The sequence below is a fragment of the Camelina sativa genome, chromosome 9, assembly GCF_000633955.1.
Source record: "Camelina sativa cultivar DH55 chromosome 9, Cs, whole genome shotgun sequence".
In the NCBI taxonomy this organism is placed as follows: Eukaryota; Viridiplantae; Streptophyta; class Magnoliopsida; order Brassicales; family Brassicaceae; genus Camelina; species Camelina sativa.
Window position 1 is genome coordinate 9,015,733 of NC_025693.1, and position 25,581 is coordinate 9,041,313.

The 25,581-nt window shown below is 38.2% G+C and overlaps 6 protein-coding genes across 6 annotated transcripts; 3 read left to right on the plus strand and 3 right to left on the minus strand.

Annotated features, from left to right (window-relative positions):
* Positions 601–1,865, plus strand: LOC104710780. The gene has a single exon (XM_010427431.2). The coding sequence runs from the start codon at positions 969–971 to the stop codon at positions 1,653–1,655; it is 687 nt and encodes a 228-aa protein (XP_010425733.1). The 5' UTR covers positions 601–968; the 3' UTR covers positions 1,656–1,865.
* On the plus strand, positions 9,755–12,055 carry LOC104710781 (BAG family molecular chaperone regulator 8, chloroplastic-like). The gene is made up of 2 exons (XM_010427432.2): positions 9,755–10,493; positions 10,582–12,055. Exons 1-2 carry the CDS (start codon positions 9,903–9,905, stop codon positions 11,755–11,757), a joined length of 1,767 nt encoding a protein of 588 aa, XP_010425734.1. The 5' UTR covers positions 9,755–9,902; the 3' UTR covers positions 11,758–12,055.
* Positions 12,459–17,619, plus strand: LOC104710783 (alpha-glucan phosphorylase 1). Its single transcript, XM_010427435.2, has 15 exons — positions 12,459–12,798; positions 12,942–13,171; positions 13,267–13,368; positions 13,529–13,705; positions 13,796–14,071; positions 14,407–14,678; positions 14,798–14,915; positions 14,991–15,368; positions 15,464–15,616; positions 15,707–15,835; positions 16,019–16,255; positions 16,408–16,484; positions 16,703–16,889; positions 16,979–17,179; positions 17,282–17,619. Exons 1-15 carry the CDS (start codon positions 12,558–12,560, stop codon positions 17,396–17,398), a joined length of 2,895 nt encoding a protein of 964 aa, XP_010425737.1. The 5' UTR covers positions 12,459–12,557; the 3' UTR covers positions 17,399–17,619.
* LOC104710782 (zinc finger RNA-binding protein-like) lies at positions 17,481–19,084 on the minus strand. The gene is made up of 2 exons (XM_010427433.2): positions 18,695–19,084; positions 17,481–18,046 (listed from the first exon to the last, which is right to left on the minus strand). The coding sequence occupies exons 1-2, from the start codon at positions 19,013–19,015 to the stop codon at positions 17,525–17,527; spliced, it is 843 nt and encodes a 280-aa protein (XP_010425735.1). The 5' UTR covers positions 19,016–19,084; the 3' UTR covers positions 17,481–17,524.
* LOC104715131 (putative uncharacterized zinc finger protein 814) lies at positions 19,460–22,917 on the minus strand. The gene is given in 6 exon segments (XM_019229894.1): positions 19,460–19,880; positions 19,935–20,790; positions 21,749–21,962; positions 21,965–22,454; positions 22,587–22,762; positions 22,894–22,917. Coding segments are annotated over 6 exon segments (1,980 nt in total). The 3' UTR covers positions 19,460–19,660.
* Positions 23,379–24,822, minus strand: LOC104710784 (histidine-containing phosphotransfer protein 2-like). The gene is made up of 6 exons (XM_010427436.2): positions 24,651–24,822; positions 24,227–24,357; positions 24,060–24,134; positions 23,895–23,966; positions 23,733–23,805; positions 23,379–23,634 (listed from the first exon to the last, which is right to left on the minus strand). Exons 1-6 carry the CDS (start codon positions 24,714–24,716, stop codon positions 23,578–23,580), a joined length of 474 nt encoding a protein of 157 aa, XP_010425738.1. The 5' UTR covers positions 24,717–24,822; the 3' UTR covers positions 23,379–23,577.

The window sequence follows — 25,581 nt, forward strand, 5'->3', positions numbered from 1 at the left end:
AATAATGACTTATAAGATGTTAATATAAAATAGAAAATGGAGATAAACATTTTAAAAGATTAAAATAAATATATAAGATATACATATCATACAAACTCTAAAACTAAGCTTTTACAATGATATTTGATTTGATTTTTTATAACCCATACAACAACAATAACAAAAAAAAATACAAAACAACACAAAACAAAATAAAAAAGAGATTTGAGAGTAGTGGAAGAAGATGAGAGAATGAAAGATTGATAAACTAAGAGAATAAGATAATGAGTATTTATAGAAAGAGAAATGATGAAAAATTATATTTAGAAAAATGAGTTATTGTTTTGTTTTAATACAATTGATTAATACAAATTAGTGGAGAAATAAAGTTAATGCATAATTTATAGGGAGAAGCTATAAAGATTTCAGTTTTATATTATGTGAGTTAAATGTGAAAATTAATTGTTTTAAATTTGTGTTTTAATATAATTTTTTTTTTGGTTAAAATTGCATTGCCAAGTGGACCAATAAGGAGAGACTGAAACTCTACTTTTATATATATGATTAGGAAACAGAAAAACAAAAATGTGCCATGTCTTTTTTCTTTGGAAGGATCTTAAATACTTGTCAAGAAAGAGATGATTACTTTCTTCTCAAGCAAATCAAGTAACTTCTTGAGCTTCTTGGTTAATGCAAGTATGCAACATAGTCAGAGAGAATCTTTAACCTTGTCAAGTTACAGTGACCCTCCTCTTCAAATGGGCAAATTTGTTTTCTTTTTTGCTTTTATCACTTTCACAAGCTCGTAAAACAGAGCACCTCGTGTTCCTCGTACCCAATCCTTCTCTCTCTGCAACAGGTCCACTACACACACTGAAAATAGCACCACTTTTTTCCCGCCAAAAAACAAAAGCTGCTTCTTACAACCAAACTACTCTTCTCCTCCTCCTCCTCTATGTTCTTGTTCACACATCACAGAGAGTTAAAAGATGAACAGCTCCTCGAAGGTGATAATGGCAGCTACAATGGTCATGGTAGTAAGCTTAGTCATGGTTTTAAGCTTAGTATTAGTACTTCTAGCTGAACTCTACTGCTCTCTCTTACTCCGCCGCCGTCGCCACAACTCTCTCAGCCTCCCCATCACTACGACGGTCTCCACCGCCGCCGGCGCAACAACCACCACAACTCTCAACCAAGTCATCTCCACCACAAGTAACGAACCTTCACCGTCACCATCATCTAACATCGATTCTTTATCCAATCCTCTCTACACAGGCGTTCTTCAAACTCCAAACAAAACCCATTTTCACCATGAACCATCTTTACAAGCTTCTCTTGATCTGATTCAAGAAACCACGGCTTCTTCTGTTGATAACTTCATCTACATATCAAACCCAATTTACTCAAACGAAGCTACAAGTAAACAAACCACACCGTTTGAAACACCTCAGTCTTCACCGTCACGGCTTGAAGATGATGAAGACGACGACGATATAACCGATGAAGATTCAACACCAACATTGTCTCCAATGAAAGATCTGCCTGAAAAGGCATGCTCTGTTTCACTAAAAGATGTTGAAACTTCTCCTAGTGGTGATGAATCCAACAGTAAGAACAAGAAAAATGGTGAGTCGTCTTCGTCGTCTGGTTCGCCGTATACCTCACCGTCGTGGTAGGGTTTTTATCGTAATTCTTTTTAGGATTTTATTTGATTTTTTGTCTTTTTACATTTTAATTTTGTTTTGTTTTGTTTGGAGTGTTCTTGGAATGTGTATGTTTTGTGGACATATGGCTCGATGACCAAAGCCACGCTTGCTTTCACATAGTTTCCTACATCTGTCGTTTTCTGTGTTCTGATTCTCTAGCTGTCCTTTCTGTTTCTGGTATAAAAAGCTGTTTTACACCAAAAATAAGTTCTATAATAATAATAACTCAAAAGTTAAATTAAAGTTACAAACTTTAGCCAATTGTTTGATTTGCGCAAAAAAAAGAGAGAGCCAATTATTAAATTTTATACACTTCAATTCGTCTTATTGACTACCTCCTTGGTTAATGTTTAACTCTGATGTTATTTATGGGGAAAATGTTTTAAATACTGTAAGAGTTGCAAAATATTGCAAGAGCAACTTACATAACTCTGATCTATAATTTACCAGGGTCATTATATATTTACATTTAGGACTCTTTGTCATGCATAATTCCTAACCATGTAAGCCCTTCACTTCAGCTGCATTAAACTAGAGTTTCGTCGATTTATTATTGTCTGGTCGGGTTTCAAAGATTACTTAAAAACTTTTTCACCTAAAATAATATAAATTTAAACCCAAGATCAAATGTGACACTTTCAAGCTCTGCTAAGATAGCTTCCTTTAACGATGTTAGATGATACTGACCCTTAAAGCGACTTCATCATTCAAAATTTAGATGAAACTTTGAATCAGAGTCACTCTTTATTAAATGTTTAGATTCTGATCTCTTACGTCAGCTTCGCTAAGACACTAACCAGTTTTGTTTCCATTTATTGGGGTATATATCATATGTATCGATGGGCTTAGTAATTATGGGCTTGTTACGTATTTATCACGTCTTAGTCGGTTGTATATGTTCTGTGTAAACCCTAATCGAGTCATGTATATAAGCTGTTTAACAGCAGATTAATAAATTCAAGGCAGTTTGATATCCAATTCTACATGGTATCAGAGCTAAGATCTCATAAACAGACCTAATTTTTTTCTTCCGCTGTCTTCTTCTTTTTCTTTTGTTCGATAGTTTCGAACTCTCTCTTTGTTTCATAGTTGTTTCTCTCGATAGTTTTGGGATTCCTCCTCTCATCGTTTGAGAAGTCATGTCCAATTCTGAAGAATCCTCTGTTACGAAAAGTGCAGCAGCGGCGATGTCTCAGTCCGCGTCTGTGGTGGTCTCACCGTACACTCTTGCTAGCTCCGACAACCCTGGCTCCATGATCTCTGCTGTCGTTTTGACCGGAGACAATTACAACGAATGGGCAACGGAGATGTTGAATGCTCTTCAAGCTAAGCGCAAAACAGGGTTTATTAATGGTACGATTCCAAAGCCGGTGAGTAGTGATCCTGACTTTGAGAATTGGCAAACCGTGAATTCAATGATAGTTGGGTGGATTCGAACCAGTATTGAGCCAAAAGTCAAGTCTACTGTCACCTTCATATCCGATGCTCATCAGTTATGGGTCGATTTGAAGGAACGTTTCTCTGTGGGGAACAAGGTGCGTATTCATCAAATCAAAGCTCAGCTTGCTTCTTGTCGTCAAGATGGGCAGACCGTTCTGGATTATTATGGGCGGTTGTGTACTCTCTGGGAAGAGTATGGTATTTACAAACTGATCAAAGCTTGTACTTGCGGTTTGTGTGTTTGTGGTGCTGCTCTTGAGCCTGCTAAAGAACGTGAAGAAGAGAAAGTACATCAGTTTGTGTTGGGACTTGATGAATCTAGGTTTGGAGGCATTTGCACTAACATTATTTCAATGGATCCTTTGCCTTCTCTCGGTGAAGTGTACTCTCGGATCATCAGAGAAGAACGTCGTTTGTCTACTGTTCGGGTTCGTGAGCAGCAAACCGAAGCTGTAGGATTCCTTGTTCGTCGTGATCAAAGTGAGATGTTGTCTAATGGTGCCAATCGAACTGATTCTTCATTGGTGCGGTCTCGGACGACGTGCTCTCATTGTGGTCGTGTTGGTCACGAGAAAAAGGATTGTTGGCAGATCGTTGGTTTTCCGGAGTGGTGGTCTGAACGTAATAGTAACGGTCGTGGTTCTGGAGGACGTGGACGTAGTGGTCGCGGTTCTGGTTTCCAGGGTTCTGGTTCCAATGTCTCGGGTCGTGGACGTGGGCAGGCTGTTGCAGCTCATGCCACCAGTGCCAATCCTTCAGCGCTTTCAAACTTTACTCCGGATCAAATGAAGGTGCTTGCTCGCATGATAGAAGAAAACTCGGGCACTCCATCTTCTGACAAATTGTCTGGTAAGCTAGCACTTGGCGATGTTGTTTTAGACACCGGTGCGTCTCATCACATGACCGGGAATATGTCTCTTTTGCATGATATTGTGCCTATTCCATCGCGTTCTGTGGGGTTTGCTGACGGTAGTAAAACCAATGCCACAAGCATGGGAGTTCTTCCTCTTTCGGACACTGTCAAGTTGACTAATGTTCTTTATGTTCCTGATTTAACTTGCACCTTACTCTCGGTCTCAAAAATTGTGAAACAAACGAAGTGTTTTGCAACATTCACTGATACTATTTGTTTCTTACAGGACCGTTTTTCGAGAACTCGGATTGGGACTGGGGAAGAACGTGATGGGGTGTACTATCTTACGGATGTTGCTACTGCGAAGATACATAAGGTTAAAGTCTCTTCTGATCAAGCCTTGTGGCATAAGCGCTTAGGACATCCAAGTTATTCGGTGTTTTCCTTTTTACCTATGTTTTCTCATTCATCTACGTGTGTTGGTTCTCACTCTTGTGATGTTTGTTTTCGGGCAAAACAAACAAGAGAAACTTTTCCAGAAAGTATTAATAAAACCAGTGATTGTTTTTCCTTGATTCATTGTGATGTTTGGGGGCCATATCGTGTTCCTTCTTCTTGTGGTGCTGTGTATTTTTTGACGATAGTCGATGACTTTTCAAGAGCTGTGTGGACGTATTTGTTACTCGAAAAGTCCGAAGTGCGTGTTGTTTTAAAGAATTTTCTGTCCTATACAGAAAAACAGTTTGGCAAGTCGGTGAAAATGATGCGTAGTGATAATGGTACATAATTCATGTGTCTTTCTGCCTATTTTCGTGAGCAAGGTATAATTCATCAAACATCGTGTGTCGGGACTTCACAACAGAATGGACGTGTAGAACGCAAACATAGACACATTCTCAATGTTTCTCGTGCGTTGTTGTTCCAAGCACATTTACCTTTCAAATTTTGGGGCGAGGCTGTTCTTACGTCTGCTTATTTGATCAATCGGACTCCTTCCTCTGTTCTTGGTGGTCGCACTCCATACGAGGTTCTTCATGGTTGTAAACCTGTGTATGATCAACTTCGTGTTTTTGGATCGGCGTGTTACACTCATCGTGTGTCTCGTGATAAGGACAAGTTTGGTGAACGTAGTCGACGGTGTATGTTTGTTGGTTATCCATTTGGTAAGAAAGGTTGGAAAGTCTATGATCTTGAACGTAATGAGTTTATCATTTCTCGTGATGTGGTCTTTAATGAAGATGTTTTTCCTTATGACCAAGCATCCTCTTCGTCTCCGGTTGTTGTCTCGCCTGCTACCTCTCATGATGATGATTGGGCATTGTCTTCGTCTCCTATCGTAAGGGGGAGTTCTGATGCAAATAATGTTGATTCGTTCGTTCATGCTGCTCAAGATAGTGTTGATCAAGATGGTGTTGTTGCATCTTTGCCTGCTCTCTCTCCTGTTCCAACACTCGTCCCTACGACTGTTGTTCCTACACTCGCTCCACCTGCTAACCAAGATGGTCTTGTTGATTCGTCCTCTTCGCACACAGAGGGCTTGTCTCCTTCTACTGATTTACTGCCTGTGGTATCCACTGTTGAGCCAGTTGCTCCTAGACAGAGTACAAGACCCAAGAATGCGCCTGTTTGGTTAAAAGATTACGTTACCAACTCCGTGATATGTACACCTGACGCATCGCACGTTCTCTCCGACTCTCCACTCCAGTCCTCGTCATCGGATCCAGGTACTGTGCTCTATCCTCTAACTGAATTTATCTCCGAAAAAAAATTTTCACCACGTCATAAAGCATTTTTGGCGGCCATCACCACCAATGTCGAGCCTAAGCATTTTAAAGAGGCTGTTCAGATCAAAGTGTGGAACAATGCTATGCACAAAGAGGTTGATGCTCTTGAGGTGAAACGTACTTGGGATGTTTGTGATTTGCCTCCGGGAAAAGTTGCTCTCGGTAGTCAGTGGGTTTACAAGACCAAGTATCATTCTGATGGTTCCATCGAACGCTACAAAGCCCGTCTTGTTGCTCTTGGTAATAATCAAGTTGAGGGGGAGGATTACAATGAAACGTTTGCTCCTGTTGTCCGCATGACTACGGTTCGTACTTTGCTTCGTCTTGTTGCGGCTAATCACTGGGAGGTCTATCAAATGGACGTCAACAATGCATTTCTTCATGGTGATTTGGAAGAAGAAGTGTATATGAAACTTCCCCCAGGTTTCCGTCATTTGCATCCTGGCAAAGTTTGTCGTTTACGCAAGTCTATCTATGGCCTTAAACAGGCTCCGCGGTGTTGGTTCAAGAAGTTATCGGATTCTCTTCTTCGGTTTGGTTTTGTGGAATCCTATGATGACTATTCTTTGTTCATTTACTCTCATAAGGACATTGAGTTACGGGTTCTTGTATATGTTGACGATCTTATCATTACTGGTAACAATGGATACATGATTCAAAAATTCAAGGAATATCTCAGCCGTTGTTTCTCTATGAAAGATTTGGGTAAGCTTAAATACTTTCTTGGTATTGAAGTTAGTCATGGTAAGGAGGGGATTTTCTTGTCTCAATGCAAGTACACCTTGGATCTTCTTGCTGATAGTGGTACTACGGCTGTGCGACCTGCCATTACTCCTCTTGAGCAAAACCACAAACTTCCTCTCGATGATGGTCCTCTTCTTACTGATCCTAAACCGTATCGTCGGCTGGTTGGTCGTTTACTCTATCTCCTTCACACTCGTCCGGAGCTTAGTTACTCTGTTCATGTTTTAGCTCAGTTCATGAAAGACCCACGAGAGGCTCATTGGAATGCTGCGTTGCGTGTTGTCTGTTTTCTTAAGGGTGCTCCGGGTCAAGGTATACTTCTTAAAGCTGATCAAGATTTGTCTCTTCACGTGTACTGTGATTCGGATTGGTCGTCTTGTCCTTTAACGCGTCGGTCTCTTAATGCTTATGTCGTTTTACTTGGTGATTCACCTATCGCTTGGAAAACAAAGAAGCAAGATGTTGTTTCCCACTCTTCAGCTGAAGCTGAATATCGGTCAATGGCTTTTGCGTTAAAAGAAATTATGTGGTTGCGCAAGCTATTGACAGGATTGGGTGTCAAACAGTGCTCTCCCGCTCATCTCTATAGTGATAACCAAGCTGCTCTGCATATTGCCTCCAACCCCGTTTTTCATGAACGAACTAAACATATTGAAAATGATTGTCATGCTGTTCGTGATGCGGTTCTCAATGGTACTCTTTCTACTCATCATGTGCGTACAAATGAACAGCTCGCGGACATTTTTACAAAAGCTCTTGGTCATTATCAGTTTGAGTATATAGTATCCAAGTTGGGCATTCAGGATCTTCATGCTCCAACGTGAGGGGGAGTATTGGGGTATATATCATATGTATCGATGGGCTTAGTAATTATGGGCTTGTTACGTATTTATCACGTCTTAGTCGGTTGTATGTGTTCTGTGTAAACCCTAATCGAGTCATGTATAATAGCTGTTTAACAGCAGATTAATAAAGTCAAGGCAGTTTGATATCCAATTCTACACCATTCCTGCATTAACTATATATATATGAAAAAACATTAGAGAAAGAAAAGTAAAATTTCATATAAAAAGGCCTCTACTTCAACAGTTCGAGAAGAAGAGTGTCATCTACTAAAGTATCATCCTTTTACAATTAAGTTATCGAATTTGATGTGCAGGCTTGAGCAAGAACAGCTAAGAAGGCAACACAATTGGGATCCAAGTCAATGGCTTTGGAGTACAGTTCAACAGCAAAATTGATCGAAGTCATCATAAAAAAAAAGCTTCTGTAGCTTTCTCTGCCAATTCTTTCGCCAGTGATTCTTTTCTGAGGATTTGACAGATTACGCTTAAGTGTTACGACAGAGAGACAGATTTATTTGAGAACGAGACCGATGATCATATACTCTTCACTTCCCGTTGCTGGAGCCAATCTCAAAATTCATAATTTTTCTGGAAATTGGAAAAGAGAAAATAAAAAGGCGGTTGTTTTTCTGAATCTTTTTTTTTATTAAAAAAAATAGAAATAGGGCCCGCGTGTTTTGTCTCGGATCGAAATTGTGATCTGATTTCCAAAATCACCCGACTCAAAGACAAAGATCAGCATCTTCCACCGGGTCGGTTCAGCGATCAGCTCGGATCATCGGTCTAAATACAGTTTTTACCCTTTTTTTTTTTTAATTTTAGAAAAATTTAACATTTAGAAATTCATTTTGCCCTTTAGAAATACAACATCCGTATTTTTGCCCTTTTTCCCTTTAGAAAAATACATTTTACAAAAATGTTAATAAATTGTGTAAAATCTACGGCAATTAACAAAATATACATTTAGTATTTTTTTTTTTAATATTTGTTTGTTCTCAACCATACCAAACAAAAACATTCGTTCTGATTCAAATTGTGGAAAATAGGTTGTACATGCTACTAAATTTTATGGAATAGATGTAGATATTAGTTTCAAATGGAAGATGATGATGATTACTTCACAAAGGTAATATTCTTAAAAAAAAAAAATTCTAAATTTAAAAGTTAAAAAAACTAACATTAATTGAAATTTAATTTTTCAGATGAACAATAATAATGAAATAAAAATTTGTATACGAGATTTGATGCTTACTGGAAGTTAAATTCGCCATCGAATAACAACATCACCACTATTACAATAATGATAACAATCTTCATGTATATTTTGTCATTTTTGCTAAATACTCTTTAATTATTTTTTATGTTATCAATTCCAGTATTTGATTTCATGATGTCATATGTTTTTATGTATTTCATAATGCCATATATTATCATGTATTATCATGTATTGTTATTTAACATCCAAAAGTGATATTGGTTTTTGCTATAACTTCTAATCAAACTTCTTAATTCAAATTAATAATCCAAATTAATGTTTTAAAATAAAATAGCATTTGTATTTCCTTTAAAATTGAGATGTAATTTATTATTTATAAATTAAAACAAATTGATCCTTATTACTTGAGTTTAATTTTAAACATATTTTTACATCTATTAAGTATTTATATGTGGATTTACATAAATTTACAAAAGAAAGTTATTTTATATTTTAAAAAGAAAAACACATCTTTAAAAATAATCTAAAATAAGAAAAAAAAATTACTATTCAAATAACTGCTTGAAAAAAACAAACAAAAGATAATCTACACTATAAGGCTTCTTCAACAAGCCTAAAAATATTTTCTCAAAATTAATCCCATTATTTAGTTTTATAAACGACTTAATGAATATTATTTCAATATTAGATAATCTTTTATAGAAAAAACGTTTGATGCTGAAATCTTTGATTTGTTTAAGATTTTGGAAACAATATTAAAAACTTCATAAAGAAAATTTAAATGTTTGCTGGTGTGATAGAGAGGGTTTGAGTTTACATTAATATGATATTTTTTTATACGGGTTGTCTATAAAATATTTTAGTCTGAAATACATTAAATTAAACAAAGATGTTATGCCATCATCATTTCATTATTTTGAATATTAGATAATCTTAAACAGTCAAAATAAAGTTATACAATCTTAAAATTAACAATCAAAATACATTTATACAATCTTAAACATTAAACAAAACAAACAAAATTGATAAATATAACTTAAAATTTTGTCCCGGTCATGTCACTAACAATTCTGTCAAAAAGTGTTTAATACCTTAAAATGCAAGATCTGCAAAACTCAAGTGGAACAAATTAAGAACCTCGTGCAAATCCCATCCGGTTTGGTTCGACCAGTCGTCCATAAGATGAAATGCGTGCGGGATCATAATAACTCAAAGGCACTACGTGACGTTTCTCAGTCTTGATCTTCTAAAAAGGTTTCTCTCATTCACGGGACCGATTTGGTCAAAAGCCATTTAATACACCTTGATCTAGTAGTAGACTCCGCCGCCGATTCTATGGCATCTCACCACCACCACGGATGCGTACGCCACCAAAACCACCACAATAACATCCCTCTATTCGTCACATCATCACACTGCTGCACTCATATCAACCACCCTTCTCCGCCGCCGCCGGAAGATAATCTTATTCATCTCGTAGCTACTTACCTCCGAAATCAGCAGCAACAAGAAACACAATGCTCATGCGAAGCCTCGTGTCAAAACATCAATGTCGTTAGAGGTCAGCACGGTGTTTTGCGCCAGCAGAAGAATGTTCCACGAGAATACGACCAAGTTGTTCTGTCTTGTCTTCTCCGCAAAATCGATGATCTTGAATCGTCGCTCAACAAGTTTTCATCTTGCTATGACCAACGTCGTCGAGATCGACACTCTACGCTTAGAGATTCGGCGGCGCGTGTCATCCAAACCCATTTCCGGTCTTACCTCGTTCACAGATCCATATCCTTTAGGCAACTCAAGGAGCTTGCGACGATCAAATCTAGCTTCTTGTCCCTCAAGTCTTCTGTTTCAGGGAAACCCATTTTTCCTTTTAGAGCAGTTTCTCGGAAAGCTACTGACTTGCTTCTTCAACTTGAGTCGATTCAGGTATTAAACACTTTGTGAATCCTTCTGTTTATTAAGTTTTTTTTTTCTTTTTCAGATCTTTGATTTAGTATCATTGTCTCTCTATTAGGGTAGGATTGATCCAATGATACGAAGTAGTAAGAGATCATTGAGCAGAGATTTGGTGAGGTTTTTGCAGTATGTTGATGATTGTGCTGTTAAAAGGAGTGATTTTGTTGCTAAGTCTTCAATAACTGTGAGTGGCCGCAGTCAACTTAATGGCAAAAAGCCTCAGGGTGTAGCAGTAAACAGAAGGATAGAGAAATCAAGGAACGGAATGGGGAAAGTCTTTGTTACTTCTAGTGAGGATGAAGATAGCAATGCAGACATGACTGATGATAGTGAAGAAGTTCCAGTGAGTTGTATTGATAAGAGGAAGATTGGTAGCTCTAACTCTAGAACCGGGGCTGTGATAAAAGGCAATGTAGTGAAGCCTTCGGGTAGGACATTTGTTGTATTGGACAAGAACAGGAATGTGTATCAGGTATATGGAAATACGCATGATTTAACTTCGAGTGCTGAGGATGATTCAGTTGATGGTGACGGGGAAACCCTCGTGATGTCCAGGGATAATGGAAGGGGTCATAGTTTGAAAACTAGGAATGGGGTTTCAGTGAAAGGAAGTGGAGCGAAAACAGCCCCGGTGGTGAAAGCTGTGAGCGTTGATGGAAATGGGAATGTATGTAAGGTTTATGGAGATACAGATGACCTAACTTCAAGTGCAGAGGATGATGATTCAGTTGATGATGGAGAGGAAACCCTCGTTATGTTCAGGGATGATGGAAAGAGGCATAGTTCGAAAACTGGGAACAGGGTTTTGGTGAAAGGAAGTGGAGGAAAAACAATCCCAGTGGTGAAAACTGTGAGCTTTGATGAGAATGGGAACGTGTATAAGGTTTATGGAGATACGCCAGATTCAAGCGTAAGCGAGGAAGGTGACTCGACAAGCGGATCAAACGATGGAAATGGAAAAGAGAAAGGGAATGTGAATGAGGTTGAGGAAATCAAATATGTTCCCAAAGAAAACGAGAGCTTTGAAGATGATGATGAAGAAGAAGAAGAAGAAGAAGAAGAAGAAGAAGAAGAAGAAACTGATTCTGATAATGAAGTCTCTTCTTCAGAGGGCAGTGACGGAGTTACAAGAAACGTGAACCACCAAGGAAATAACAAACAAGAGAGGGAAATCCAGGTTCAAAAAGGAAGCTTAATGTTCTCTCCACCATTGCCACTAAAAATGGAGCCTTGACCAGTGGGGCATGAAAGAATCAAAGTCCTCCAAAGCGATAACTTCGTTTGTTATGACTAGTTTAGTTCCAAAAACCTGCATTTTGCTATGTTCTAGAAGAAACTCTATGAGATAACCTTTTTTTTTAGTTGTAACATAACTGCATTGTGAGTGTTTGCTCATTCCACTTGCGTCTTTCTGTACTCTCTTTGCCATTTTCGAGTCGACCCTTTTGTCATAGACAAATGTTATTCTTTGAGTGAATGGTCTCCTCAGCTTGATTAGGTAGATCAATTGGAGTGTAATCTTTTTTTCTTTTTTTGTGTTTGTAACTCAATAAGAAGTTTTTGATTGTTGCATTATTACTGCTCGAGTCGAGTGTACTGTATCCAATAAATCCATTCAGTACAAAGTAATATTGTAATTTCTTTCACGTGCACAAAACTATTTGAGTATGTTGTTATTATTAACCCCAAAAGAAAGGAGTCGCACTAAATTGACGATGAAGAAACCTGACACGTGTACGGTGCACATTACTTCTCAGGTCCCTTTCTCCCAGAAATATCTCCTTCCTCCTCTACTACTAAACGAAACCCACTGAGAAAGGAGGTGATTTTTCACGGATAGTACAGTCTCAGCATCCAACAAAACAACGACACGTGGATATCAATGTCACGTGGCGTAGTCAGTCACAGATCACTTGTTTATAGCTTGATCACTCTCACTGATAAGATTTTGCCTCGTGAAGTGAAACTGAAAAAAAAACAAAAGCTCAGAGCTCTCTCAAGTGTTCTCTACTCCACCACTAAGCTCAGAGATCGATGGATACGATGCGAATCTCCGGTGTACCGGCCGGAGCTGAGATTTTGGTACAATGTAATTCCTTATCTAGCCTCGTTGCTCGTCGTTGTGCTGACAACGGAAGATGGAAGACGAGGATGTTTCCGGCGAGAAGCAGAAACTGGCGACCGTCGTTAAAGAGAAGGTTTCCGTTAGTGGTTAAATCTATCTCTAGCGAGCCTAAGGAGAAGGTGGCTGATGCAGTTATCGATTCCGAACAAGGTCGTTTTCTCTCCTCCGAATTACTTGTTTCTAGTTTAAGAATTTAGGGTATGGAATTTGGATTTTGTAGTGAAAATGTTGGGGTTGGTGAAGTTTACTGATTCGTCGTATTCCATGTTCGCGTTTGATTGAATTTTTTTCAGAAGTGATGAATCCGTTTGCTCCAGATGCTGCTTCCGTAGCTTCGAGTATCAAGTACCACGCAGAGTTCACGCCGTTGTTTTCTCCGGAGAGGTTTGAGTTACCTAAGGCGTTCTTTGCGACTGCGCAGAGTGTTAGAGACGCTCTGATCATGAATTGGAATGCTACTTATGAGTATTACAATAGGGTGAATGTGAAACAGGCTTATTATCTATCAATGGAGTTTTTGCAGGTTTCTGCTTTTGACTTATTCTTTCTTGTGTGTTTGAGACTCTTATTAGTGATCTTGTGTTTGGTTATATTACCTGACTATTTCTCACATTGTAGGGTAGAGCCTTGTCGAATGCAGTGGGTAACCTTGGGCTTAATAGCGCTTATGGTGACGCTTTGAAGAGGCTTGGTTTTGATTTGGAAAGTGTAGCTAGTCAGGTGAGTTGTTGATTATTGTAGATTGATCTTCTCAAGGATCGATGATTTACTACAAAAGTCTAAGAGCTTTATGTTTTTGTGGATTTGTTGCTTGGTTTCACATAGCCTTTATCTTCTTTATTTGTGCTGAGATGCTTAATCTTTGACTTCCAAATGGTAGGAGCCAGATCCTGCACTTGGTAATGGTGGACTTGGGAGACTTGCGTCGTGCTTTTTGGATTCCATGGCAACTTTGAATTATCCGGCTTGGGGTTATGGGCTTAGATACAAGTATGGCTTGTTCAAGCAGAGAATCACAAAAGATGGACAGGAGGAAGCTGCAGAAGATTGGCTTGAGGTCTCCTTCTCTAACTCTTTTCCTAATTTGTACTCCCTGGAAACAATGCTGAGAAGTGGAAATATTTATTGACTTACCTGTTTCTTTCAGCTGAGCAATCCTTGGGAAGTAGTCAGAAACGATGTCTCATATCCTATTAAGTTCTATGGAAAGGTGGTTTTTGGATCAGATGGTAAGAAACGGTGGATTGGTGGAGAAGACATAGTTGCTGTTGCTTATGATGTTCCTATACCTGGTTATAAAACTAACACTACTATCAATCTGCGACTTTGGTCAACAAAAGCTCCTTCAGAAGATTTTGATTTATCATCATACAACTCTGGAAAGCATACTGAAGCAGCAGAAGCTCTATTCAATGCTGAAAAGGTCTGTATTTAAGCAGCACCAACATCATTGCGTAGAAGTAATAAAAAAACTGTCGGTAGATGCATTAAGTTTCATTTAAAGTTGCTTTCACATTTGTGTTTTCATACCTAGCACTTTTCACTTCTAATAAATTTGACCATGATCTGTTTACAAAAGCCTTTCTGGTTACTCGGTTAGTGCATATATATTACAAATTGAGGGAGAACTAGCATCAATATGTTATTAGATGGAGATTCAGTCTCGCATCACTTGCACTTGTTTATATAACAACGAGCTTTTTGATGTGTACTTGCTGAAAATAATTGTTTTTTTCCTGTGTTTCCTAATGAAATTAGATTTGTTACGTGCTTTACCCTGGAGATGAGTCACTTGAAGGAAAAACTCTTCGTCTGAAGCAACAATACACGCTGTGCTCAGCCTCGCTCCAAGATATCGTAACACGTTTTGAGACAAGATCTGGAGGAAATGTCAACTGGGAAGAATTCCCAGAGAAGGTTGCAGTGCAGATGAATGACACTCACCCTACCCTATGCATTCCTGAGCTAATGAGGATTCTAATGGATTTGAAAGGACTAAGCTGGGAAGACGCTTGGAAAATCACACAAAGGTACTTCTTAAAAAGTCTTTTAGTCTATTGTGCTTATTTGTTCTTTCTCGTCCCATAATAAAGATAATTACATGTTTAAAAACTGCTACGTGTTTTTGAAAAGTTAATAATGTTTCTAGGACTGTGGCATACACAAACCATACAGTCTTGCCTGAGGCACTGGAGAAGTGGAGCTTAGAACTTATGGAGAAATTGCTTCCTCGTCATGTAGAGATTATAGAAAAGATTGATGAGGAGGTCATCCCTGAACACATCAAATGTCTCTTCTATTTTTTCTCTCATATGTGATCTAATTTGCAGTTTCATGTACAGCTAGTTCGCACAATTGTCTCTGAATATGGCACTGCGGATCCGGACTTACTCGAAGAGAAACTGAAAGCAATGAGGATCTTAGAAAACGTCGAGTTGCCTTCTGCCTTTGCGGATGTGATTGTGAAGCCGGAGATCTTACCAGTTACCGCAAAAGACACCATAGACGAGCTCGAAGATGCTCAAACTAGCGTGGAAAAGGAACAAGAAGAGGATAAAACTGCTGTGGTGGAAGAGGAAGTTATCCCAGAACCGAAAGTAAAACCACCAGGGATGGTCCGTATGGCCAACCTTGCTGTCGTAGGTGGTCATGCTGTAAACGGAGTTGCAGAGATACACAGTGAAATAGTGAAGCAGGATGTTTTTAATGATTTCGTTCAGGTAAAAATTCTAATTAGTGAACCGTTGAAATGCTATAAAATAGTGAACCTGGAAGAACGTAGCTCTCATCTTTGAATATTCTATCATTTTGGCAGTTGTGGCCAGAAAAATTTCAGAATAAAACCAATGGAGTAACACCAAGGCGATGGATTCGTTTTTGCAACCCTTATCTAAGTGATATCATAACTAAATGGATAGGCACAGAAGACTGGGTCTTACATACCGAAAAGCTTGCAGAGCTAAGAAAGGTATGTATGTGCTTTATCAGATTCAATGTTGTTTCACGTGCTGTTATCTCTATAGTAAGACAATACGTATCATTGTTTGGTATTCTCCAGTTTGCAGATAATGAAGATCTCCAATCTGAGTGGAGAGCAGCAAAGAAGAAAAACAAGTTGAAGGTTGTATCACTTATCAAAGAAAGAACCGGATATACTGTCAGCCCGGATGCAATGTTCGACATTCAGGTTAGTTCCGAAGGATCTTTTTTTTACTGATAGATTGATGAGTTGTTTGTTTGGATGCTGCTTTTCGGTGTGAACAGTCTTTTCGACATCCAAATAAATTTGTAAATCGAAAATATGAGAAGCTTTCTTATGATCTCATCATATAGTAAATTCTTTGTTTTTTGCATTATAAACTATTTGCAGATCAAACGTATTCACGAGTACAAGCGACAACTGCTTAATATCTTGGGAATTGTTTATCGCTACAAAAAGATGAAGGAAATGAGTGCTAGTGAGAGGGAGAAGGCATTTGTTCCAAGAGTTTGCATATTTGGGGGAAAAGCATTTGCCACATATGTACAAGCTAAAAGGATTGTGAAATTCATCACAGATGTTGCATCTACAATTAACCATGATCCAGAAATAGGTGACCTGCTTAAGGTACGTGACTTTTCTTACCTACTTGTATTAATCATATTCTCAAGCGTAGAGCAGACAACCAAGATAATCCTCCATGAAGTCTGGTTTAAGCGTCTTGCGGAAGATGGTACCTATATTAGAACCACTAATCAGAAGTGTTAACTACCTTGTAGGTTATCTTTGTTCCTGATTACAATGTCAGTGTTGCTGAATTGCTTATTCCAGCAAGTGAGCTTTCTCAGCACATCAGGTAACAACTGCTTTGGCTTAGTCACCTTTTATAGGATTTGGTCACAACTCCATTAGGCTGAAACACTGAAATTGAGTTAGGTAAACCAGGAGCTTGGGCTAGTATCTCTGTTTTTCATGAGAACTGTAGGAACAAATCCTGGCACAAAGAACAATGTGTTTCAGTGAAATTTAGAAAAAGTTATAATCAATGGTACTGTGCTATTTTTCTCTCTGCAGTACCGCTGGGATGGAAGCTAGTGGGACAAGCAACATGAAATTTTCGATGAACGGTTGCATTTTGATTGGAACTTTAGATGGGGCAAACGTCGAGATTAGAGAAGAAGTTGGAGAAGAAAATTTCTTCCTCTTTGGTGCCAAAGCTGATGAGATTGTGAATCTCAGGAAGGAGAGAGCAGAGGGAAAGGTATACGATTTGAAGTGTTAACCTTGTCACGCTTCTGTTTTAGCATCAAACAGAACTTGATTTTGATCTGCTTTCTCTTCGCATTTCAGTTTGTTCCGGATCCTACTTTTGAAGAAGTCAAGAAGTTCGTTAGAAGCGGTGTGTTTGGCTCAAACACCTACGACGAACTAATTGGCTCTCTGGAAGGAAATGAAGGCTTTGGACGAGCGGATTACTTCCTCGTTGGCAAAGACTTTCCTAGTTACATTGAGTGCCAAGAAAAAGTCGATGAGGCATACCGAGACCAGAAAGTAAGCAGTAATGCATTTTCATTGATCATCAAGCATTATGTTGACTCAGTACAAAACTTCCTCAACGATCTAGACCTTAAAAATTGCTATTTATGATTACAGAGATGGACGAGAATGTCAATCCTGAACACAGCAGGTTCATTCAAGTTTAGCAGTGACCGGACAATCCACGAATACGCGAAAGACATATGGAACATCAAGCAAGTTGAACTTCCATGAGGCTTGAGACCACCACCAGTCTACGTTAATAAACTGTTTTGTACCTTCCCAAGTTTGTAAGTGTATCAAAGTAATAAGGAGATAATCATGTAATGATGCAATACAATTGAATGTAAGAAATAAGATTCAAGAGTCTGTATTTACAGGGGCCTTCGCTGCCTTAGCGGCATGCTTCTGACCGGCTAAATGATTGTTGTAAACCTTCTCGCTATTACAAACCACGTTGCATATTCTACACAATCTAACTGACTCATTTGAAACCCCACATTCAACGACTCTCCGTCTCTTTGTCTCTAGATCTTCTAGTGTTGATTCGGCACCTTTCTTCCTAGCCTTGCTCTTACACGGATTCTCTTGTGGTCCTATCAAAGGGGCTGCAATGGTTGGTCCAGACAAAGAAGAAGCCGTGTTAGATGACGCTAAGCATGTTTTTAACTTCTCCAAGTTCTTAAGGTGTTTCTTCCCCAATATGTGTTGCTCGAACACACTCGGACCGTTACAGTGAACTTTACAAACTTCACAGTAAGCAGATTGAACAACTTTTCCCTTCTTTGACGGTTTCTTCACTCCGGGAAGTTGAGCTTGAACTACGTAGCCGGTCCAAGAGATATCTGGCGGGTATATGCTATGAGGTTGCCCTGTGGGATCCTGATTCATCCTCAAATTCAAAAGTACAAGAAAATATCAAATATCAAATTCAGCACACCAGGAAGGTAGTAAATATAGTGCATAAACAAACAAAATTTATTTCTTCAGATCCTAGAATTTGTTGTTCTGTGACCCTAATTTACACGATTTTTCCCTTTCTAGAACAAGTTTGAAGCATAACCAGATCCTTTGCACATCCCCAAGAGGAGCAAATAGATCAATCTCAAGAGATCAATCACAAAGCAACATTGTCAAACTGAAATTCACTAATGGTACAAGTAATAACACACACACATACATCATCTTAGACTTTATACACAGATCACAATGAATCAGTAAGCCATACATAAAAGACATCATCTTCACATTGAGATTTGCACAAACAACAATCACAAGATAATCAAACCTTTTGATGTCTGAGGAAAACAGAGTAACATGGTTGAAACTGAAATTCACCTAATGCATCAAGAACTTGTTGCAAAGGACCTAACTTTTTTNTTTTTTTTTTTTTTTTTTTTTTTTGAATGACAAGGACCTAACTAACTTTATCATCCACAGATCCTAACGAATCACTAAAGACATCATCAGCTTGACCCCAAGTTAAAGGAGAAAAAATGTCATAACTTTGCCCTCATCAAAACAACTTACAGGTCCTGTTATCGCAAGGGGATCGGTGCCATACATATGAACAGCCTCTCGCCAAGTCCAGTTCTGAGTATTCGAATCCAATGTGTAACACGGCGTCGTATCTACAGTCACATCCGACGTGGTAGTGGCAATCGTAGCCGCCGTAGGATCAACAACTCCAGGCGGTGGTGGAATTGCAAAAGCTAAGGATTCACCATGGGTTTGCTGATTAGGGTCTGGATTTGCGTAGTAACCATAATAGGAATCGTAATACGCATCAACCGCCGTCAACTGATTCATTTCCGGTGCCGGCGGTTGTTGCCACTGGCTGTTGTAACCCATAAAAAAATTGAATGAAAATTTTGATTTTTTTTTGCTCCACCAAGATTAAAGTTTTCATCTTTTCTTCCTTTTCTTCCTTCATTTCCAAATTCCAAGTGGTCCAGAAAAGGGATTTTTGTTCTTTCGTACAATTCTACCGAAACCGGACAAAAGACCAGACAGACCGGACCGGTTAGATCGAAAAATCTGTCCTTTTGGTTTAATTGGACCAGTAAAATAATATCAATTTCACTTGGATCAATTAAGTTGGATTGATTCTGTGTGTCAGACATGAAGGTGGAACACACCTCATACAATCTACAAGAAGAAGTAGTTGAATCAAAGAATTGAGACTGAGCTCGAGGATAGTTTCAGACTAACAAAAACCCGGTTTTTACTTCTGTTTCATGTCTTGAACACTATAATAAAGTGGAAAAAATACAGGGAAAAAAAATGTCACAACTATACACATCTACAAATCAAATCAAATCAAATCATTCTAAAGTTTCAATCTTGTATTACTTCTACTAACACATCCCTTATTGCTCAACTAATCTGAAGATTCTGTATAGATGAACACACATCTATCCTTTCTCTGTAGTAATTTGGTATAATGTGAAACCTCAAAAGTTTTGGTAAAAATTGGAAACATCAAAACACTGACATTTATATGCCCTGAGAGTTGAAGTTTGAGGGTTGTGAAGCAAACTTGCTAGCTTCTGAGCTAGTAATACCACAGGTTGAACTATCATCATCTTCAGGGTACTCCTTTTCACTCATTAACAGCCCTTTAATCGATCAGTGGAGTGTTTGGTGACCACCTAGAGCTTGAGAGCATACAAAACTCTTGCCACATATTTTGAATCTATAACTGGAGTGAGGTTTACTTCTCAGAGGAGAATGTAATGCACTGAACCTGGTTTTACTGCAACTAGTAGACTTGTCAAAACCCGAGTGATAGAGCAGTTCACTGAAGTCTTGTTTCGACTCAACACAGTGTAAGATCTTCTCCTGAGAGACTCCAAAGCTGGATGGATGTGAAACAATCTTCCTAGCTTCTGGGGGAGAAGGTAATGCACTAGACCTGGTCATACTGCAAGTACTAGACTTGTCGAAACCCGAGGGAGCAAGCAGTTCGTGGAACTCTAGTTGCGGCTCAACACATTGTAAGTTCTTCTCCTCCTGAAAGACTTCAAAGCTTGATGGTTGTGTAACAATCTTCTTAGCTTCTGATGAGTCAGACAACGAATTATCATCTTCAGTATACTCCCTTTTATGAGCTAATTTCCCTTCAATCGATCTGTGAAGTCTTTGGTGACCACCTAGAGCCTGATAACACCCAAAACTCTTGTCACATGTACCACATTTATAGCCGGAGTGAGTCTTTTTCTGCAATTTACTTCTCAAAGGACAGGGTTTCATCTCCAAATCCATAAAATCATCACCACCACCCAGAGGCAAAATTCTGATAGAAGCAAAGTCATAAACTCGTTGAGACAACATAACCAAGCTCAGTGCAGCTTCTCTTACCTCCTGTTTCTCAATCTCAGTCATAGGAAAAGTAGATCCTATCCCAAATAGATCAAAGGCTTCTGTTTCTTTAGCAGAAAAAGACGAAACAGAGCAAACCCTAGACTTCTTAAAACCCCAAATCTTTCCCAAACCATTATCATCCTCGATTCTATTGATTTTACTAGAATGCATCCTCTGGTGACCATACACACCTTTTAGGGTTTCAAACTTTTTCCCGCAGATTCTGCAAAGATGAAGATTCTGAGACATTTGGGCTTTGAGATTTCGCCGACAAGATGAAAACTTCTCTGCTTGTAAACCTGAAATTGAAAGAAAGGTCTTAGCTTTTCCGTTCAATTTTCCCGGGAAAATAAGGAAGACGATGGGAAAAGAAAACATCATAAAGGAGAAAGACGAAGATCATGAAGACAACACATAAGTTTCTAAAACAGAGGCTTGGTTCTGTTTCGTTATATAATCAGAGAAATTGAAGAACAAAGAGTAAAAAGGCGAAAGCTTTCTCCAGTTTATTTTCTCGGGAAAATGAGGAAAGGAAACAAAAGAAAATTTCAAAGCACGAAAGGCGAGAGAGCTTGATTAGCTTACCGGAACAAAAATCCTCGCTTGATTTTAGAACTCAGGACGAGAAAGAACACATTTTGACGTAATCCGCTGAGCTTAAAACCTCAATGAACACAATTTTGACTTGTCGCAGAGCTTGTAGTATCGCTTTCGATCAGAGCTATACACAGACTCCAGAAAAACAAAATTACTTGTTGTGGAAGCTAATGAGTCTCTCTGTATGCAAAAGGAAAAAAAAGCTAGGGGATAGTTATCTCCTACACTCACGCGTACCATAAACTTAGTGCTCTCTCTCTCTCTAATCGCTATACAAACCAAACCACTGAATTGTAATAACCGGTAAAGTAATCAATTTTGTCTTCGGATCATATCTGAAACATGAATTTACCATAGAAATGGTATTTGAACCAGAGTTGTTTTCTCTTCTATTTTCTATAAAGGTGAAATATTCTAACTATACATTTTGCAACATGTGATTTTTAGGAAGATATGAAACTTTAAATCTCCAAAAATGAATTGTTCAATTACTAAAGTTATCGAAACCCGAGTGATAGAACAGTTCACTGAAGTCTTGTTTCGATTCAACAAAGTGTAAGATCTTCTCCTGAGAGACTTCAAAGCTTAGTGGTTGTGTAAAAATCTTCTTAGCTTCTGAGTCGGAGCCAAACAGTGAATTACCATCTTCTGATTTCTCGTTTTTACACGCTAGTTGCCCTTTAGTTGAAATGCTGGACTGCGATTTACTTCTCAGGGAAGAAGACTTGTCGAAACCCGGATGAGAAAGCAATACACTAAAGTCTTGTTTCGACTCAACACAATGTAAGATCTTCTCCTGAGAGACTTGTAATGAGTCTGACAGTGGATTATGATCTTTATTGTATACTTCCTTTTACGCGATAATTTCTCTCTATCCGGTCTGTGAACTCTTTGGTGGTTACTTAGAGATATAGAACGCACAAAACTCTCCCCACATATGTTGCAATCATAGCTTGATTTGCTCTTAGTATTTTTCTGTAATTCACTTCTCAGCGTACTGAAACTGGTTTGACTGCAACTACTAGAGTAAGAAAGCAGTTCACTAAAGTCTTGTTTCAACTCAACACAATGTAAGACCTTCTCATGAGAGACTTCAAAGCTTGATGGTTTTGAAACAGTCTTTTTAGCTTCTGATGAGTAAGACAGTGACTTATTATCACCTACAGTGTACTTCTTTTTACGCTCTAATAGGCTGTGATGTCCTTTGTGGCCACCTAGAACTTTCAAACACTCAGAACTCTTGTCACATACTTTGCATCTATAGCTGGAGCTACTCTCAGGTCTTTTCTGAAACTTACAATCCAAAGGAAGCAGTTCCCTGAAGTCTTTTCTTGACTCAACACAATCTAAAATCTTCTCCTCCTGAAACACTTCAAACTTTGATGGTATTGAAACAATCTTCTTATCTTCTGATGAGCCAAAAAACAGTGAACTATCAGCTTTAGCGTTCTCCTTTTTACACTCTAGTTTCCCTTTGATCGATCTGTGAAGTCTTTTGTGACCACCAAGAGCTTGATAACACCCAAAACTCTTGCCACATACATTACATTTATGACTTGAGTTACTCTGCAATTCACTTCTCAGAACAACAACAACAACATCATCACTCCAAGTAGTAGACTTTTCGAAACCATTTCCCTGAAGTCTTCTAGTACCGACTCAACACAACCTAAGCTCTTCTCTTGAATAGGTATGAGCTTATCAAAATCCATGGAATCATCATCACCAGGAGGCAAATCAAAGTCAGAAACTCGTTCAGATAACATAACCAAGCTCATTGCAGCTTCTTCCATCTCATGTTCCTTTAGTAGTGACATACTGAAACCAAACAAAGACAACCCAAATCCTTAGCAAATAAAGTTCATCATCGAATACGCTTAGACCCACAAGATCAAAACCCAGAAATCTTCAGTCGAAAGTCTGAAATTGTAAGCTTTTGATCAGCTTACCTGAGAAAAACCCTAACTTGATTTTAGCTATCACGACTTGAATCGCCCGAGCTCTTCTTGCTCAGCTTTTTTACTCCTAAGTCCTAGAGAAAGAGAGAGGCTGATGAAAAAATAACTTGTTGCGGAAGCTAAAGAAGACTAGTACTGTTGTATTTGGGAAGGGAATGTTATCACCTACACTCGCGTCTACAATTAACTTCGTGCTCCCTATTTGCTACTTCTTTTGGTATCCTCTAGACCCATGAACCAAGGAATCGCTATTTTTTCATAAACCGGTTTGTGATTTATAATAATTGGTCCAAATGTGTTAAATATTCTCGGATGAGATCAAAAGAACAATACACACTACTGATTTATCAACAACAGATCACTTTTCTCTTGTTTTTGCACACATGAGAGCAAACACCAAAGTCCAAAATAATTTAAAAGAGAAACTGAAGAATCCAAATTTGAAGTCATCATCTTTTTTTTTTTCTTCTTCTTCTTCTGGACTTGGTAGTCTCTTTAGTTAATATCCACTTGAGGAACAATACCACCAGCTTGAATGATTTGTTTCTCAAGCTGCAACAACAACAACAATGGTTTAAAAGGTCATCATCAAGTTGATTTATAAAAGCAGCCCAAAAAAAAAGAAATGGATTCTCTCTATTCACACTCACATTGAACAAATCTTGAAGCTTTGTCTTTAACGTCTTGTACTCGATATCCACTTGCTGCAAACATCTCACACACCTGTAACAATATATTTATTACTCCACAAAATCTCAACCAATAGGTCCCAAAAAAAGAAAAAACGATAACAATATCTTGAACAAGCTCACCCTTGGAAGTTCTGAGCTTCACAAAAGTCCTTGAAGCTAACACACAACGCTTTGACCCTCTTGGCACCAACACTGCATAGAAACAAGACACAGCTTCTTCAATCTATCAAAGCAAACACAACTTCAGCTACGAAAGATGTCACGAGGACAAAAGCAAGAACATACCTTGAGCTACTACCCTTCAATTGATGCACACTCGCGCCTACCGTATTAAAATCTACAGCTCCCGTGGTCTGGTCCCTGAAAGATATACACAAGCAATAACGAATCTAGCCAAACTTGTAATGGAAGAAGACTGAATTGACATTGAGAGTGAGAAATGAGAGACTTACAAAGCTCTAGCCATGTTACTGATAAGTTTCACACAATCTTCAAAGAAAAGAGAGAGCACCTCAGCCACAAAATCAGGGCTTCCATCATCTTGAAGCTTTTTCAACTCAGTAAACTGATCATCCAAAAAATCCTTCACAAAAAAAGAAAAACAAACAAGCAATGATCTAAACCAAAACACATCACCCATGAATCAAAAAGTTCTAACCTTTACACAGCTCAAATCCCTAAAAAAAAAAGATGATAACTTGTAAGAAACACAAAATTTACAGAAACAACCTTAAAGATTCAATCTTTCTTCAGTTTAATCACGAATCTATGCAATATAGGAGTAAATCTAGTGTCTATGATCTATATTAGCGTAGCTATAACCAAAAGACATGCGTTGGAATGATTTAGGTTCGAAGATTTGTAGAAGATTGAAACCTGTTGGTAGAGAGAAATGGTGTAGTCACGGAATTGCCTCTGCAACTGAGAAATGAGAGCGTCCATGAGAGAAGAGTGAAGCGGAGACTAGGAGAGGAGATTTTTGACTTGGATTTCTGGAAATAGCCAAAATCCCAAGAAGAAAGAAACACTCGTGTGACTCGTGTCTTGTCTTTCTCACGAATTATATAACGCTTCTGCCATCAAAGACTTTTTTTTTTTTTTTTTACTTTAAATATAGGAAAATTAATTAAAAGAGAAAACACATTAAAATTTGGACATCTGTATCTATAAGAAAATAAATAAAGGTTTTTGCAAAAATTTCGATTCTTTAAAAAAAATCATACATGAATATTGCAACCTTTTATTTCGGTATTTTAATCACACATGAATGAAAGTAACATTTATACACTAGCAAACAACTTTATATTAAAGAAAAAATATCTCAAAGAAAGAAATAAATCAATTACTAATAACTAGCTTTTGAAGAAAATAATATGCACAAATTGATGACATAGAAAGAAACAAATAGTCTATTTATTCAAACTTCCTAGTACCAAAAAGAAAAAAAAAGTCTATTTATTCAAACTTGGATTTAAACACTTTATGTATCCCATGGTTAATTGATTTGTATAGAAAACTTGTAATTGATAAGAGTCCAAAGTATTTTGGGACTAAAACGTGATATCAAAAAGGTCTCTTACCACTACATTTGTAATTGGAAGCCTTAATTTTGGACCATGACTTGCATTCATTGGTAACAAAAATGGTTGTCAGAAAGACAATGTTGAGGTTGAGGACCATTGTTTGGAGGACGAAAACGAAATCCAAAACATGAAAGCATCCAAATCTTCGAAGCTTTAAACGTAGAATCGTTAGGTGTGACATTGAGAATCTCCAACCTGGAAACTTGTTTTAGATGCGTTTGGTT